Below are 16758 nucleotides of genomic sequence, written 5' to 3'. Positions count from 1 at the left end.
TTTGGCAAGCCGATCGGACGCAAGCTCGGCGCTAAAAAGGACCTGGCATCGTGAGCACAGTCGTCGACCGAATCATATCGGTCGTACATACAAGACGTACTAGCTCTATGCCGCAAAGTGAACAGCGCCATGCCTGAGTGTGACAAGGTGGGCCACATCTTAAAGGGCATTGCTGACGACGCTTTTAACCTTCTATTTTGCAAAGATTGTACGACGGTCGACTCCATCCTCGAGGTATGCCGGCGGTTTGAGCAAGCTAAACGTCGTATTGCTCCCCGCTTCGACCGCTTGCCAAACAGTTGCTACGTCCTCATGCGAAGATCTGCCAACACTGCAGCAGCCGTCCCATGAGCCAAACTTGACCAGGATCATTCGCAGAGAGCTGGAGGCAATGGCCCCCGTCGCATTCACACCTCAGCCGGCGGATGCTACTATAGCACTGATCCAAGCTGTCGTTTGCCAAGAATTCGCGAACGTGGGCCTTAATGCGAGCGTAAGCCTCAGCTCTGGTCAGCCGTCCGCACAGCCATCTGTCCAGCCCACCGTTCCGGTGGTAGCTGCCACAGCTCCGACTGCGCCCTTCCCGACGCGATACCCCGAATCTACCTGACGCGACCGCAACCCAGAAGAATGGCGGACCTTGGACAACCGACCCATCTGCTTTAACTGCTCACGTGCCGGCCACATTTCTCGCCATTGCCGCAGCCGTTGGGTTCCGCCACCTCGACCTCGCTACTATCATGATCGCAGCACCGCCTATGGACCACACCCGGCCTCTCTCTGTGATACGCCCCCTCGTGACTTTAACCCGCCATCCCCGCGCATGTCCAGCCGATCGCCGTCTCCCCAGACCCGCCGTTCCCGCTCGCCCCTACCTCACCGTTCCTCGTCCCCTCACTTCTCTGGCCCGCTCGCGGAAAACTGATCAATGCAGCTCCTGGAGGTGAAGCTGCATTGACGACCCGGCCTGAAAATCCTCTGCTGACCCTCGCTCATCGCCGCAATCTTCTAGATATCTGTGTGCCTGTTACTGCCCTCATTGACACTGGTGCCCAAATTTTCGTCCTCAGCTCTTCATTTCGCCGCTGACTCAAAAAGGTTGTCACACCCGCCTCTTCATCAGCCGTTCGTGTCGCCGATGGAGGCGTCGCTGCCGTCGTGGGACTTTGCACTGCGCGCGTGAGCATTTGTGGTCGAACTACGCCTGTGCTCTTCACTGTAATCGACCGCTGCCCTCACGATGTGATCCTTGGCATCGACTTTTTAACGGCGCACTCTGCCCTGATTGATTGTTCAAGTGGCCTCCTTCGCTTAACCTGCCTTTCTGCTCCAACCGCACAGATATCAAGCCACGCCTCTGCTCCGTCGAGTTTGTTCGCCTACCGCCCGAAGCTGCCATGTATGTTCCTCTGGCCCCGTTTCCTGCTATTCCTAATGGTACATACGTCACTTGTCCAATCATCGATGTTGTTCTCCACCGTAACGTCATACTCCCTCACACTGTCCTGACCGTCACGGATAACAGAACCTATCTTCCCGTCCTTAACTTTAGCCGCTCTGTCCAAGTTTTGCCCCATGGCATTGCACTCGCTGACTTGCTTCCGTTGGCTGACTGCGAAGTTTCTGCCCTCAAGCCTGTGCCTCTGTCTGAACCCCCCGTATCAGCTTCTCGTTCGACCCTTTTTACTCCTATGATAGCACCGGATTTGACACCTCAGCAAGCCAGTGCTCTCTCCGACCTTTTGTTTTCATACAGCGACATTTTTTATTTTGGCGACCGACCTTTGGCCCAGACATCTGTCGTTACCCATCGCATCAATACTGGTGATGCCAGCCCTATTCACAGAGGGCCTTATCGAGTCTCTCTTGCTGAGCGCCAAGTGATACAGAAGGAGGTCGACAAGATGTTGATAAATAATATTATTGAGCCTTCCTGCAGTCCCTGGGCGTCTCTTGTCGTTTTAGTCAAAAAGAAAGATCAAACTTGGAGATTCTGTGTAGATTACTGCCACCTCAATCAGATCACTAAAAAAGACGTTTATCCGCTCCCGAGAATTGACGACGCCCTCGACTGCTTGCATGGTGCCAGCTATTTTTCCTCGATCGACATGCGTTCCGGCTACTGGCAAATAGCTGTCGACGAACGGGATCGAGAGAAAACTGCATTTGTCACCCCTGACGGACTATACCAATTCAAGGTCATGCCATTTGGCCTCTGTAACGCTCCTGCGACCTTCGAGCGCATGATGGACTCGCTTCTCCGTGGCTTCAAGTGGACAACGTGCTTATGCTACTTAGATGACGTTGTTTTCTCTCCCACGTTCACAAGTCACCTTGAACGACTTTCTAAGATACTGGCAGTCTTTCGCCGCGCCGGTCTTCAACTCAACGTAAAAAAATGCAGCTTCGGCTGCCGCCAGATCAAAATCCTGGGACATTTGGTTGACGAAAATGGCTTGCAGCCCGACCCTGATAAAGTTTGTGCAGTCCGCGAGTTCCCTACACCACGTAATACAAGTGATGTGCGAAGTTTTCTTGGGCTCTGCTCCTACTTCCGTTGCTTCATTCGGAACTTCGCTGACCTAGCATGTCCCCTTACCTCCCTTTTGCAGAAAAACGTGAATTTCTCGTGGAGCCGTGAACAAGCTCAGGCCTTTACAACGCTCATTTCCGCGCTCACCGCTCCTCCTGTACTGGCGCACTTCGACCCGTCTGCGCCTACAGAACTGCGCACCGACGCTAGCGGACATGGTATTGGCGCCATCCTTGCCCAGTACCAGCACGGCCACTCTCGTGTGATTGCCTATGCCAGCCGCCTTCTAAGTCCGAGCGCAATTATTCCATTACGGAGCGCGAATGCCTTGCACTTGTTTGGGCGTTGACCAAATTCCGACCTTATTTGTTTGGGCGGCCCTTCAGCGTAGTGACGGACCATCATGCCTTAAGGACCATCATGTCCTTAAGTGTGTCATCACTTAAGGACCCTACTGGCCGCTTAGGTCGCTGGGCCTTGCGATTACAAGAATACACGTTTACTGTTGTGTACAAGTCAGGCCGCCTACATCAAGACGCCGACTGCTTGTCCCGCCACCCCGTTGACCCTCCTGAACTTCCTGACAATACTGCTGACGACTGCGTTTTGTCCATTTCGAACTTTCTCCACATCGGCGTCGAACAGAGTCGTGATCCTTCCCTGCGCCCCATTATTGATCACCTGCGCAACGACAGCACCGATCCGTCCATCAGTATGTTTGTGCTGCTTAATAACACATTATACCGACGCAATGTGCGCCCAGATGGTGTAGACCTTTTGCTTGTTGTCCCGACACAATTACGCTCTGCTGTTCTTGCGCACCTTCATGATGCTCCTACAGCAGGGCACCTAGGAGTGTCCCGCACATACGACAATGTTCGACGGCGATTCTACTGGCCTGGCCTCTACCGCTCAGTTCGTCGCTACGTCGCCGCCTGTGAGCTGTGCCAGCGCAGGAAGGCCCCGTCTCTTCACCCTAGTGAGACCCTGCAACCACTCGTAGTTCCAACTGAGCCCTTTTCTCGAGCTGGTCTCGACCTGCTTGGGCCACTTCCCACATCCACTTCAGGGAACAAATGGATTGCCGTAGCGACCGATTACGCCACCCGGTATGCCATAACCAGAGCTATCCCCACCAGCTGTGCCTCCGACGTTGCAGACTTTCTTTTGCATGACGTCATCTTGCTTCATGGTGCTCCTCGTCAACTGCTCACCGATCGCGGTCGCTGCTTCCTTTCTAAAGTTGTTAATGACCTTCTGCGTTCATGCGCTACGCGCCACAACTTCACAACGGCCTACCATCCACAAACGAACAGTCTTACTGAGCGCCTTAATCGTACCCTGACCGATATGATGTCAATGTATGTTTCTGACCATCACCGTGACTGGGACATCTCTTTACCTTTCATAACATTCGCTTATAACTCCTCACGGCATGATACCGCCGGATACTCTCCCTTTTATCTACTCTTCGGCCGCGACCCTCTACTTCCCTTCGACACCTTACTGCCTCTTGACGATTCCTCCTGCAGTTACGCTTCTGATGCCATCGCCCGCGCTGATGCCGCCCGTCATATTGCTCGAGACCGGCTTCGTGCGTCCCAGCGTTCTCAAAAGCACCGTTACGATCTCCAGCACCGTGACGCCTACTACCCTCCTGCCTCCCTCGTACTCCTCTGGCGCCCTGCTCGACGTGTAGGCATGTGCGAGAAACTTCTGCCCCGCTGCGTGGGCCCTTACCAGGTCTTGCGGCAACTTACCGACGTGACGTACGAGATTATCCCTGTGAACCGCCACTCCCCTGCAAACCATCATCCAGGTCGTGCATGTCGCCCGTCTCAAACCTTATATCTCGCGCTCACCTGTGTGGTCTACGCACCGGGACTGTGCTTCTTCCGCAGGGGGGGGTATTGTTACGGTACGCAGTGAAAGAGAAGAGTGCTGGGCTAGTGGGGAAAAGACGACGCTGCAGCTACGTCTGGTTCTCCTGTGAATGTGTCCCTGACGGTGAACTGTTGCGGCTACGACGTACCATCGCCTCCTAACATCTCGACGTGCCTCGTAACAATATATTTCAGAATAACGAACATATTTTATTTCTTCTCTATAATTTTAGATCAGTATTACGAATTCAGCTAAAATTCACAGCGCCACAACTTGCAACTCTCGCGTGAAACAGAAACTGCCGTTTCTGTGTGTATGGTCTGTGGGCTGTAGCTATCATCATCAGCACATCTAGTACCAGCTCCTAGCACCACCACGAAGCTATGGTTTATTATGCAGTAGCCAGCAGGCCTAGCCGCATGCGTTTTTCCTTGTGTGTCGTACGCGAGTCGGTAGTTTGTGCGTTCGAGCGTGCTGGAAGATTTTTTTTTTTTATGCCGTGAATTAACTTATTACGAAGTTTGTGCTAGAGCGATGATATTAGCCAGCGAAGTGCCAAGAAAATATGAACGCAGCCGCTTTCACTGCAAGAAATTGACGCAGGAAAGAAGCTATTTGGCCTCTACTGACAGGTAGCATTGGCCCATCGACTGCTGCAATCATTTTGAAAGACTGAGACAAGCTTTTCAAACTTCAGGGAGCATTGAAGATGAGGTCATATTGAACTCTTTTATGTTTTTATTGCTTATTTTTTGCACATGGACAAAATCCATACTTTCATCGCTCGGTGCAATCACGCGTGCGACGAGGTGTTCCGCAAAGTAGAAGGTGTATGTGCTGTAGTGGTGTAATGTAGTGCACGGTCATGTTTGCTGCACGCGGCAGAAGAAAATAATGGATTTCTTCAAATAAATCAGCTTTGGAATTAGTGCAACATTTTCATTTGAGGTTTTGCTTGTTTACACACGTGCCCACTGCCAAGGTACATCATTTGCATATGTAGGTTTGACCACTGGCTTATAATCGCAGAGTTTTCATTACAACGATATTTCAAAATAACAAATGATTGTTTGTGGTCCCACGTTATTCGTTATATCGAGATTTGACACTACTACTACTACTACTACTACTACCATTACTTCTCTTCTTTTTTTTTTTACAGTTCATAAGAGTGAAATAAAGTAACATATAGCCTGGGGTTATGTTTTCCTTAGGTTGCAGTATAGGATGTTCAGCGAATAGAGCCAGAAAGCAACAAAAAAATGTTGGGGCATGGCAATGCTCGCACTATGCAATCACTTTCACCATAATCATTTCCCTCGTTCAGTGTGTATTGTTACCTTTAGGTTGCGTTCAGAGACTCTTCTGACCTTCTATCCCCATGTAAATCGCTGACAGACAAGCATTGAGAAGAGAGAAGTTGTGGGACCCTACTGTTGAGAGATCGGAGTACGATATAGGGGTGGTGATATAGAGATCGCAAGCACCGTTATGATGAGCACTAGGTGCTGCATGTATGCACCGCGGCTCCTTCACTTTGTGTGTCTTTCTTCTTGTATTGAATTGCAGTCAAACCTTGTTACAAAGAAGTCTCATTTTGAGCAAAGTTTGTTATATCTTATATTTGTCTTAAAATTACACACACAAATTTCTGCAAGCAAGTCTGGCAATAAGTCCAAGAAAATGTGCACAGCACAGAGGTGTGTAAATGCGCAAATTTTGAATTCTAAGCTTTGAATAAAGGTGTAAATTGTTGCCTTTTGTTCTATGTTAGCAAAACTGAGCACACAAACAGGGATGCAAGAGGACAAAATTCTTAACGTGGTCAATAAAATCTAGCATTTTCTCATTTCTCAACATCAAGCACCTTCCCCAGATAGCCCCTTTATATTGTGGCCATGTCTGCAGCCTCTATGCTGTTTAGATTTGCTCTTTACTTTCTGGTTCATTGTCATCATCACTACTTGCATCTTCTGCAGGAATTTGTAACAATTTCGTCGTTGATCAGTCAGATGTAACGTTAGGAAGCACCAGTGTAAGTGGTGACCACACGTGACCCGCTTCCGATTGGTCTTCTCAACGTGTTTGAGTTGCTGTCAATCTTGTCATTATAGTGGGCTAGGTGCCACACTGAAGTCTATAGCAACGTCCTTTTTATGTGACCAGTTTCGACTGAAATGTCACACTGCCTTATTTTTTGCCAACAGGTATGTGTTAGCAAAATGCCGTTTTTAGCAAACAAAAAAAACATTGTTACTATCATCATAAGTGTCAGTATCAAACCTACCAAATGTAAATAGCAATGGCCACGTCAATGCTTCTTGGTGGAAATGTATGTGCCTGCGTGATAAAATAGCTCCAAAGAGAAACGCTCCGCTGCTCTTGTGCGCCCGCTATCCCGCAGCCTAGCGGCTAGCAGCCTAGTAGCCTAGCGGATAGCAGCCTAGCAGTCTAGCGGCTGCGCGCCGAGCGGCGAACGTGGCACCCCTGTTGATGTCGCGCCCTCTGGCGGAAGTCGGTTGCTGTCATCGCAAAAGCGGCCCGCTCGCCGGCGCCGGTCGTCACACTGCCCAATATTCTAGAGCACTATACCATTACTAAATCAGGCACAAGACCTAAAATTCAGCATGTACGCGGATGATATAAACCTCTGGATAAATAAGGACAGTGATGCAGAGATAGAGTAAACTTACAAACTGCCGCGGACGAGGTAGTCGAGTACGCTGCCGAAAGAGTCCTATCCTGCTCGCTGCAAAAATTGGAGCTCTTCATATACAACCCTGAAAATAAGAAGGATAAAGCAGACATAAAGATAAATGTAGGAAACTCCTCGGTACCTCAAGTAGAGGAAATCAGAATATTAGGAATGGTCCTTCAAGTGAAAGGTCAGAACACAAAAACCGTAAAGAAACTGGAGAATTATGCGGCACAAGTCACGGGCATCTTCAGGAGAGTAGCGCTCAAAGGCCACAGTCTCAAAGAACGCAGTTTACTGAGGACACAAGCCTACGTTATCAGCCGCATACGATATGCCACACCTTTCCTCAACATGAAGAAAGCTGAACGTGACAGAATCGACACTATAATTAGGAAGCGAGCTTAAGGTCTCCCCATATCCACCTCGACGGAGAAGCTGGAAAAAATGGGGATACGCAACAAATGGCAAGAGCTAACTGAGGCGGTCCGCATCGCACGGCTAGAAAGATTAAGTCAAACGGAGACAGGGAGGACCATCTTTGAATGGATTGGCCTCCAACCCGACAGAGGTACACAAGAGAAAGCATCTATTCCACCCGACACAAGGAAGCACCTGCTGGTACTACCTTTGCCGAAAAACATGCACCCGGAACATAATAAAGAACGTAGAGAACATAGAGCAAAAGCTATTGCAAAAAGAATGAAACACAAGGCAGCCAAAGACGTAGCATATGTCGACGCATCGTGCAGAAGGCATGGAGCGGCAGTCTCGGCGATAGTTGATGGGAATGGCGTACCCAAAATTGCGGTCTCGATATGCATTCGTAACACGAACACAGCTGAAGAGGTTGGAATAGCGCTCACTTGCTTTGGCACGCAGGCAAAATTAGTCATTAGTGACAGCAAAATGGCTGTCTGGAATTTCGGAAAAGGAAGGGTTTCGGAGGAGGCCAATCGAACAATCTCTATCATAAGGATACCTGCACATGAATCTGTCCCAGGCCAACGAAGCTGCACACTTGCTAGCCCGAGATCTCTGACACTGGGCAGCAATTGAACAGCGTGACTGCAGGGGAATAAAAGATTGTGCCATAACATACAATGAAATCACTGATTTCTACAAATGAAATAGAGCTACCCACCCCCGGATTGGTCTCTCTCTAACAATGAGGCGAGCATTTGGAGGCGGTTACAAGCCGGAAACTACACCTGCCCAGTCTGGATATTCCTGACACAGACCGGGGAGGAAGAAGATCCGAAATGAAAAAAATTGCGGCCAAAAAGGCACACAGATCACATTATTTGGGAATGCACCGATTCCCCAGGCTCCGGCATGAACAATAATAGTAGAGAAGCCTAGGAGGTTTGGCTGCGGAGCGGAGACCCCGCCATTCAGCAGCAGGCCATCCGCCTGGCAGCTGAGGCCGTGAAGAACTCCTGTACCTTCACTAGTCCTTAGTCTGCGGGTCTCCTCCCGACTCACCCCCTCCTGGCCTGCGGACCGGGGGCGGGAAACGGAGGGCCCCATTAAACTTGGCTTCTAGGTTCATTTTTTCCTCTTCTGTCGGATGCAACCATTCTTTCTTTTCCTATCTTTATTAGTTTCCACGTAATGAAAGCAATACAGACAGACAGACACGATTACGGCCCCGAGCATGAGCCATTAAAGGCTTTCGCCTTAAAAAGAATGCATTTCATAGCTTTATCCACCATCACTGATGTGAATACCTAAGACGGGAGGATATTTTTGTAGGTCCTGGGAGTGCAATCACGTGACACAAAAGTGACATAGGGTCTACATCACTCCTGCGTGTCTCGTTGATGTTTTTCTCTCTTTTTTTTTTCATTCTACTGTGAGAGGGTGGCTGCAAGATGTCTCTGAAGTTCAATGCACGGGAAGGGCGAAAGGAGGTGCTCGGTCGTTGGAACGCGGCTTCGAGCTGGAGGAGGGGAAGCGTCTAGCCATCCTTCGAGCAACCTGCGACTAGGCCCTAAGGGAAAAACAGAGAAGGGAATGGTAGTAATTGTGAAATCGGTGAACTGCTGTGTCAGAAAAGGGGCCAGGCAAAACAGTATTGGTTCACCACATGGAAGCAGCTTCGTAAGATCACCGGAGGCAATCAGGTGTCAGCAGAGTCTCCCTCCTAAGAGCTTACAAGCCGAGGATGAGCTTGAAGCGTTTCTTATGGAAAGAGAAGACTGCCTGCAAGAACTCGGAGACAGCGGCAGTTATCTCAAAATTGAAGAAGTACAAAACCTGCTCTACGCTTTTTAAAAGGTGCCCAGAATAAGCAAAGTCTTGAATGTCTTGAAATTTTGGGAGGAGAAGTTTCGGTGTCCAGAACTGTATTCACTAGCTACAATGCCTCTTGCTGTGACATCTGCACAAGTCAGCGTCGAGACAGCATCTTCTGGAATAAAGTATGTCCTCACTTGTCATCGAACCTGGATGACTTCGACAAACCTGGAAAACATCCTCTTCCTTCGGTCTTTCTATGCTGGCAAATAAACTTGGCAGCATTTACTGAACCCATAATTTATTTATTTTATTTATTTCAGATACTGTCAATCCCCATTGGGATTTTTACAGGATGGGTATATAATTGAACAGAGACTGTAATAATGGCGACACAAAGGTTACAAATACATGAATATAGAAGAAAAACAGTGAGCAGGTAATAAATAATGTCATACACTGCATATCTGCTAGGCAATAATGCAGTTATACATGGTAAATAATGTAGTAATGCAATAGCTTTCTTGTACAGTAATGTAAATGGCCTGTTATATTTGGTTCGAAATGGTTTACGCATTGTGTAGTAGTTCTTTTATAAGGGTTACAAATTACGGCAATGATATGCTATTAGTGATGCGTGGATTGAAACCGTTTCATTCCTAGTTGCACAAGGAAAAAATGATTATCTAAAACACTCGGTGCTGAAAGAATATTCTTTGAGAGTTTTTGGGTGCTTATGCTGGGAAGGTCTGCATTCATCTAAGGATATATGCAACGAGCTATCTATATTAGTGCATTGTGTAATAATTGGTAGAGTAATTTTATTCGTGCTTGTTTGGCGCGGTTTTGTAAAGTAAGAATAGAGGACTTTTTAAGCAATAGGGATGGCAATGCAGCAATCCTATACTATTTGTTAAAATATAGGTCTTTCTTTCGCTGTACTCCTTCGATTTTGTTAAGCTGGTGTGTATAAGGAAACCAAATTGTGTTACCGTATTCGAGAACTGTTCGTATAAATGTATTATATGCTAATAGTTTTGTTTCTGGTGGTGCTTCACGAAGTCGTCTTCTCAAGAAGAACAACCGTTTTAAAGCAGAAGATACATTGCTGTTAATATGTGCTTCCCATCTTAGGTGATGTGAGAGGATTAAACCTAGGTACTTATGTTAACTCTTGTCAGCGGTATGTTATTTATGCTGTACATGAAGTTGGACATTTTTTTTTTTCTTGTTACAGTTAGGAAGGTAGTTTTTCGGATGTTTAGTTTCATTTGCCAATCCTCGCACCATGTTATTACGTCTTGAAGGGCATTGCTTAAGTCATCATTGTCCTTCGAAGAATTAATTTCATTATAAATAATGCAGTCATCGGCAAAAAGTTTGATTTTAATTCTTGTAGTATTGGTTAGATCATTGATAAAGATGAAGAATAAAATTGGTGCAAGGATGCACCCCTTAAGGGTACTCCTGATGTAACCAGTGCAGTGGATGAAATTTCATGGTTAACTGTAACATACTGAGATCGGTTAGTTAAATACTCCTCTATCCAGTTGACAATGGAGCCATTGTCTAAAGTTGTTCTAAGTTTACTAATTAATTTTTATGAGTTACTTTATCGAATGCTTTAGAAAAGTATAATGCAATTAAGTCAATTTGTTTTTGATTATCAGTGCTTTGGGACAAATCGTGTTAATTCAAGTACTAATTGGGTTATGGTGGAAAGTCCTCTCCGGAACCCATGTTGGACAGGTGACAGTGTGTGCTCTTGGTCAAGGTAACGAGTGATATGTTTCAGTGTAATGTGTTCTAATAATTTCCCCCGTGCATGTTAATGAGATTGGTCTGTAATTTGGAATATCATCTTTGCTGCCTGTTTTGTGTGCAGGAATTACTTTCTCAATTTTTTATTCTTCAGGAAGAGAACAAGTAGATAAGAATTTAAGAAACATTAAATGTAAGTATTTGGTGTTTACTTCGGCATATCTGTGAAGAAAAGTGTTAGAAATATTATCAGGATCGTTTCCTTTTTCTGTGTCAATTGATAGTAGCAGGTTCAGTACTCCAGCCTCAGCTATCATTTGCATATGTAATGGTCTCTTCTGACAGTCAAGAAGGATCAACCACTCGCTTTGGTCTCGCGAATCGAAAGTATTTTATTTATTTTTTTTTTGCTTTTGGGGGTTAAGGTACGTTCAGAACTTTCCAGGTGAATGTTTCATGAAATTAAGAAGCGTATTTGAAAAATAAATTCTTTTAACTGTCTTTCCTTTCGTAGCCTTGCAATACGTACAGTCAAACCCGGATATATCGAACTCGAAGGGGATCGCGAAACAGTTCGATATATCGATAATTTGGTCTACAGAAATCGGTTTGGGACGGCACTTACGATGCGAAAAAACGATACTGTATTTGTCGCGTAATCAACTCACTTGCATAATGCACCCACCCTCCACTTTTGCCCTCGAAAATTTGGAAGAAAAAAAAGCGTTAAGGCCAGCTCGCTAACATGCAAGCGATTAAGCGATCTCAGGGGCGAGCGGCAGCGACAGAGCAAAAAATTTCCAACTTGTTGAAACTGCGTCTCTCCCGCCGCTCGAGCCACCGCGGCAGCTAAAAACAAGGTTTCTGTGTCGCTGCGGTAGAAATCGCGAGCGTTGTCGCTTGCATGTCGATGGCGCTCGCCACTCCGTTTCGGTCGTCTCATCCGCAGCTCATTACTTGGCAGCGTGCCAAGATGCTGCGCAGCGATAACGTCGCGGTGTGTTTATCTTTTGATAGCTCCTGCTGCGGCGGGGAGCGAACTTTGCAGACTGCCCGTGATGGCTTGATTGCACAAGCCTGGTTCGATTTATCACGCTGCGCTTGGGGCGGGCGTAGTCTACTGCCACAAAATCATTGGAAAGCGTGATAAAGTAGCTGCAAATGCTGTTTGAAGCGAAAAATGGTAAAAGCCGGTGTCATGATCGCAGCTGACCGCGTGCTTTCGTTGATGCTACATGCAAGGACAAACGACTCCCGCAAAAACAAACAAAAAAAAAAAACGCTTCATAACGCCATATCTTACGCTACACCGCGCTACGGCATAACGATAAGAACAAACGACTCTCGCAAAAAAAAAAAAAAAAAAAGAAATCTGCCGCCTCTTAACTTCCGCAGGCGCTATAGCCACGTCAGCCGCCGGCGCGCGCAGAGGGTTCGCAACACACCCTGGAAAAAGCGTTCGACGTTCTGTCTGAGCTGGTTTGGCGCATGCGTAGCGCGTGCTACTGCGAACGAAGGCCGGGAAAGAGAAAGGAGAGAGATAGCTCGACAAAAGAATGGGCACACCTTTGCGCTTTGCTCTATCGCGTTTTTCCCCTCTCGTTCCCACCGGTTCTCTCTGGTTCATTCACGCACATGGCTTGCAAACGTCACGTGCTGGCGCGCGGGAAACAATAACCGCAGATGCGCACGCCTTTGGGGAATGGGCGCGGCGCTGCCCTAGCCGAACTGTCCCCTCTCATTCCTTCCGCGCGTGGCTTGAAAACGTCACGTGGCAAGCGGCCGAGGGTGATGCGATCGTCTTTGGGGAAGGCACACTTTCCAGTGCATGGTGCGGAGTTCGATATATCGAACGACCGGTGAAATGTAGTTCGATATATGACACGGCTTTCCTATACTTTTACATGGGATTTTCAAGGGGATATTCCGTGAGTTCGATATAACCAAAATTCGATATATCCGGGTTCGACTGTATTTCGAGGCAGACACAGGAGGAATCAGCGATGTGTTCTGCATCTCCCTCGTGCCAGTGTTCAAGCTGGCACCTAGTCAGCTTACCACATTTTGCATTTTGTGAGCCACGTTTCCGTAATCGCCAGGGAATCAGGTTCGAGGCCTATCAGACGCGATTCCAATGATTCAAGCTTATTAAGAATACTAAGCGTGTTTGTTTGCAAATGTTATTGATTTCGTTTTCGGGGCTACTAAGGGCGTAGGTTTGGTCCGGTACCTTGATGGATTTTTTTAAATTTTTATCTCGCTTGCATGTGTCTTGAAGGGCACTCTATGTTTATTTTCTTTATCCCATTGGAATAGTTCGCCGTTAATGCATACTTTATCGTAAACTAGAGCAACCTTTTCAACACAATCTTTCATTTCTTTTACACTATTCCACAACTTTTTTCCTATGTCACGTGCTCGGGCGAAGTAGTCCTCACTGATCGAATAATGTAAATCTTTAAGTTTACGACAGTTTTTTAGCACCAGTGTCTTTTCACGATAATGAAGGAGTTTTAGTATTACAGGCCTGGTTTTTTCAGCTGAAGGTTTGCCCAGCCTGTGTATGCATTCTATAGCAACAGGCTGAATTTCAAAGATGTCCTTGGCAGTGCTTTCGTTAAACATCTGTTCTAGGGTGTCGTTATTTTCTTCTGAATCTTCAGGAATGCCATATACTAACAGGTTAGATCTTCTCGAGTGGTTTTCCAGATCATCCAGTTTTAGTTCCAATGCGGAAACAACTTTCTGCAGGATGGCGAGCTGGTTTGTGCATTCCGATAATTTTTTGTCAAGAGCTGCCATGTTTTCTAACTTCGCGTCAATAGATGTCAATAGTTCCTTTTTGATGCTTTTTATGTCGCCAGCAATTGCTTCCAGTTGTTTGGAAATCTGAGTGAGGTAATGAAATATATGCGAGCAGCATGATGTCGTGTCATGCTTGTAAATTATGCAACTAAACATCAGTCTAGCCTCAGTTGTTCTAGAAGAAGATATACAGCATGCCTATGCAAGTAACCTAACACGCAGCAAGATGGTGGTCGCATAATGTCACGGCCACAGATTAATAATTCGGTTCTCTGACAATTACGATAATGACTCCAACCACAATATGTTGCAGAGGAGACTTTTGTCGGCGGCTTTCGGACCACAACACACGGCTGCCTTTACGTTTCACTTCAACAGAAACTCGAAATGCAAAGGCATCCGCATGCTGTGTGCTATGTAGTCACAGATATGGTTTGTACATCTTTAGTCTTGGGGGGTGGTGTGCTCGGTTCAACCTTGATATGATTCAAAGTCATTTATTGGGATCCGGACGAAACATTGTTGTATATACAGTAGCGGAGGTTTCACTCTGAAATAATATTAATGTGAAATTCTGTGTACCTGAAAAGCACAGCAGGCAACATTATTTTCTTTTAACTTTCTTTCGGCGCATGACCACTTTAGTTCGTTATCTGCCTATGAAAATAGCATTACTTTTTCTCCATCCTGCTCTAATCATCGGTCAATCATTATAAATATTTTGCTGAAGTCTGTACATCCTGTGAAGCACATCATATCTGACAATAAAAATGCGGGCCAGTATGTGAATTTTCAGCTTCTTTTGTATACTAAACAGGAAAGAAAACTCGGTATTAAAAAGTGGGATAAAAAAAGCACACCCAAATTATATATTTTTTTTCTGAACCTGTTTGGACCGATTCGGGCAGGGTCAAACCGATTCGAACCATAACGATATATGGAAACCAAACCCGGACCGAACCCGGAAAAATTCCGGTTCGACACCCTGCTGGTAGTAATTTTTTAAAAAATAATGCAATTATCTTAGAACAGTCTAATAATTACATCTTTGCACTCAGCGTCAACAAAATCGTTTACCTAAATGAGAAATAAAAGTGGCCCTATCACATTGCCCTGGGCTACTCCAGGGGTACTGGAAGCACTCAAACTGATTCCTGTGCCGAAACAGTGTTGCAGATCACTACCTCAAGCTTTCGTTAATGGGAAACTGCATTTTAAAAAGCGTAGATGTTTGCAGGGGACACCAGGTTTCTTTATTGCCACAAGGAGGATTTCATTTTGAGGGCTTTTATTATTGAAGGGTTCATCTGGTATTACACATAGCATGGTGGTGGTACACTTTGGCAGTGTTGTGCTATGTGGCAGTTGTGCGGTACTTTCATTCATGCTGCGGTGCTGTCATTTCGTGCCCTCATGCCAGCATTGCTGGGCTGTCCTGCTGGCATTCTTTTTTTGTGTTCTGTCAGCGGCGGGCTGTTTCACTCTTATGTTGTACACTCTTATGCTGTGCCTTCGTTGTGCTATGCTTTTGTCATGCTGGGTCCCGCCACGGTGGCTCAGTAGTTGGGGCACTCAGCTACTGAATGGCGGCCGCATTTCAAGGTAGGCGCCACAACATAAGGTGCCCCTTTGCTGTGCAGTGTCGGCGTGCATTAAAAAAAAAAAACTTCATATGGTTAAAAATACTCACAGCCACCTCTAATTTGGCATCCCTCATAGCACAAGCTGCCTTGGAATGTTAGTTTATCAGCCAAACTACACCTTTGCTATGCTGTATGCTGTGCTGCTCTGTAATTGCTGTCAGGTTGGGGACAGGCAATCATCGTATGATGAATACTGGTGTGTGTGCCGTACAGGCCACGTGACTGTGGTGTTCTCTTGGCAGTGGGCTGACAAGCAGTGTCCAAAGGGTCAGCAGTTTGCTTGAAAGAAGGCCTACAGGTTGCTTCAGCAAATAATGATGGCAAGGTGCCTGAAAGTCCACCTCTTCAACGAGCGTGTTAGGCCATGCAAGGAGGATTTGTTGACCTGTTCACCCAAAGCATGGGGGAGGCTGATTGGTGGCTTTTCTTGTGTACCCAGACTGCCTGCAGCTGGTGGAGGCTATGCTGTCCCTGTATGAAGAGGGCGATGTTGTCCAGCCCAAGGATGTGCATTTTGTCCTTGACTTCTTTCACAGCCTCATCCTGGGCCCACTGCCAGTCCTCGAAGCTGTGTGAGTGATTATTTCTGGGCTCTACAATTTTTTAATGCTGTTGGCACATCTGTTGTCGAGGAATGTGGGGAAGTTATCATCGTGACAACCGGCCATTTGGAGAACAGGTGGGATCCATATTCATTGTCCATAAGGGAACGTCTGGGTTTGCGTCAGTTGGATAGAGACCCAAATGCATAGCTGCGTGAATGCAAATTAATCTTCCATCCTAAATCATCTTGGTGAAATCATTGTACAAGATTTAGGTGTAATGTGAGGGAGACTTCTGCAAAATTCGTTTCATAAGGGATTTGCAGGAAAGTGCTCAAAAGCAGAAAAAGTTATCTAAAATTATTTAAAATGTGTTATAAGTTTTTTTTTTTTTTTCCACATCGGCGCAACTATTTGGGCCGTGACCCCCTTTTCCCAAGCATTTCACCCCAGAAGAGCCGAGCACCAGGCCGGGGGAAAGCTTGTACCCATTGAAAAACCGGTGGGTAACCGTCGGCACCAGGGATCGAACCCGGTACCTCCCGAATGCGAGGCGGATGCTCTATCACGAGGCCACCGCTAACGAGGCCACTAACGCATGCACATCAATGCTGTAGCAGCAAAACTGTTAGCCACTTGTTTAGAACAAGACTGTTC

General features: G+C 46.6%; 1 protein-coding gene across 1 annotated transcript in view; it reads left to right on the top strand.

Moving 5' to 3' along the window:
• Nucleotides 1–16758, top strand: part of LOC146193957 (testis-expressed protein 10) — a 160578-nt gene that overhangs the window by 67562 nt on the left and 76258 nt on the right. Inside the window, exon 8 of the mRNA XM_084602907.1 lies at nt 15999–16131. Within this exon, the coding sequence (XP_084459033.1) occupies nt 15999–16131 (133 nt within the window). The remainder of the gene's footprint in view (nt 1–15998; nt 16132–16758) is intronic.

The sequence above is a fragment of the Amblyomma maculatum genome, chromosome 4, assembly GCF_055883805.1.
Source record: "Amblyomma maculatum isolate TAMU_Amacu chromosome 4, ASM5588380v1, whole genome shotgun sequence".
Lineage (NCBI taxonomy): Eukaryota > Metazoa > Arthropoda > Arachnida > Ixodida > Ixodidae > Amblyomma > Amblyomma maculatum.
The sequence above is the reverse complement of the archived record's forward strand: the minus strand, read 5'-3'. Positions and strand labels throughout refer to the sequence as shown.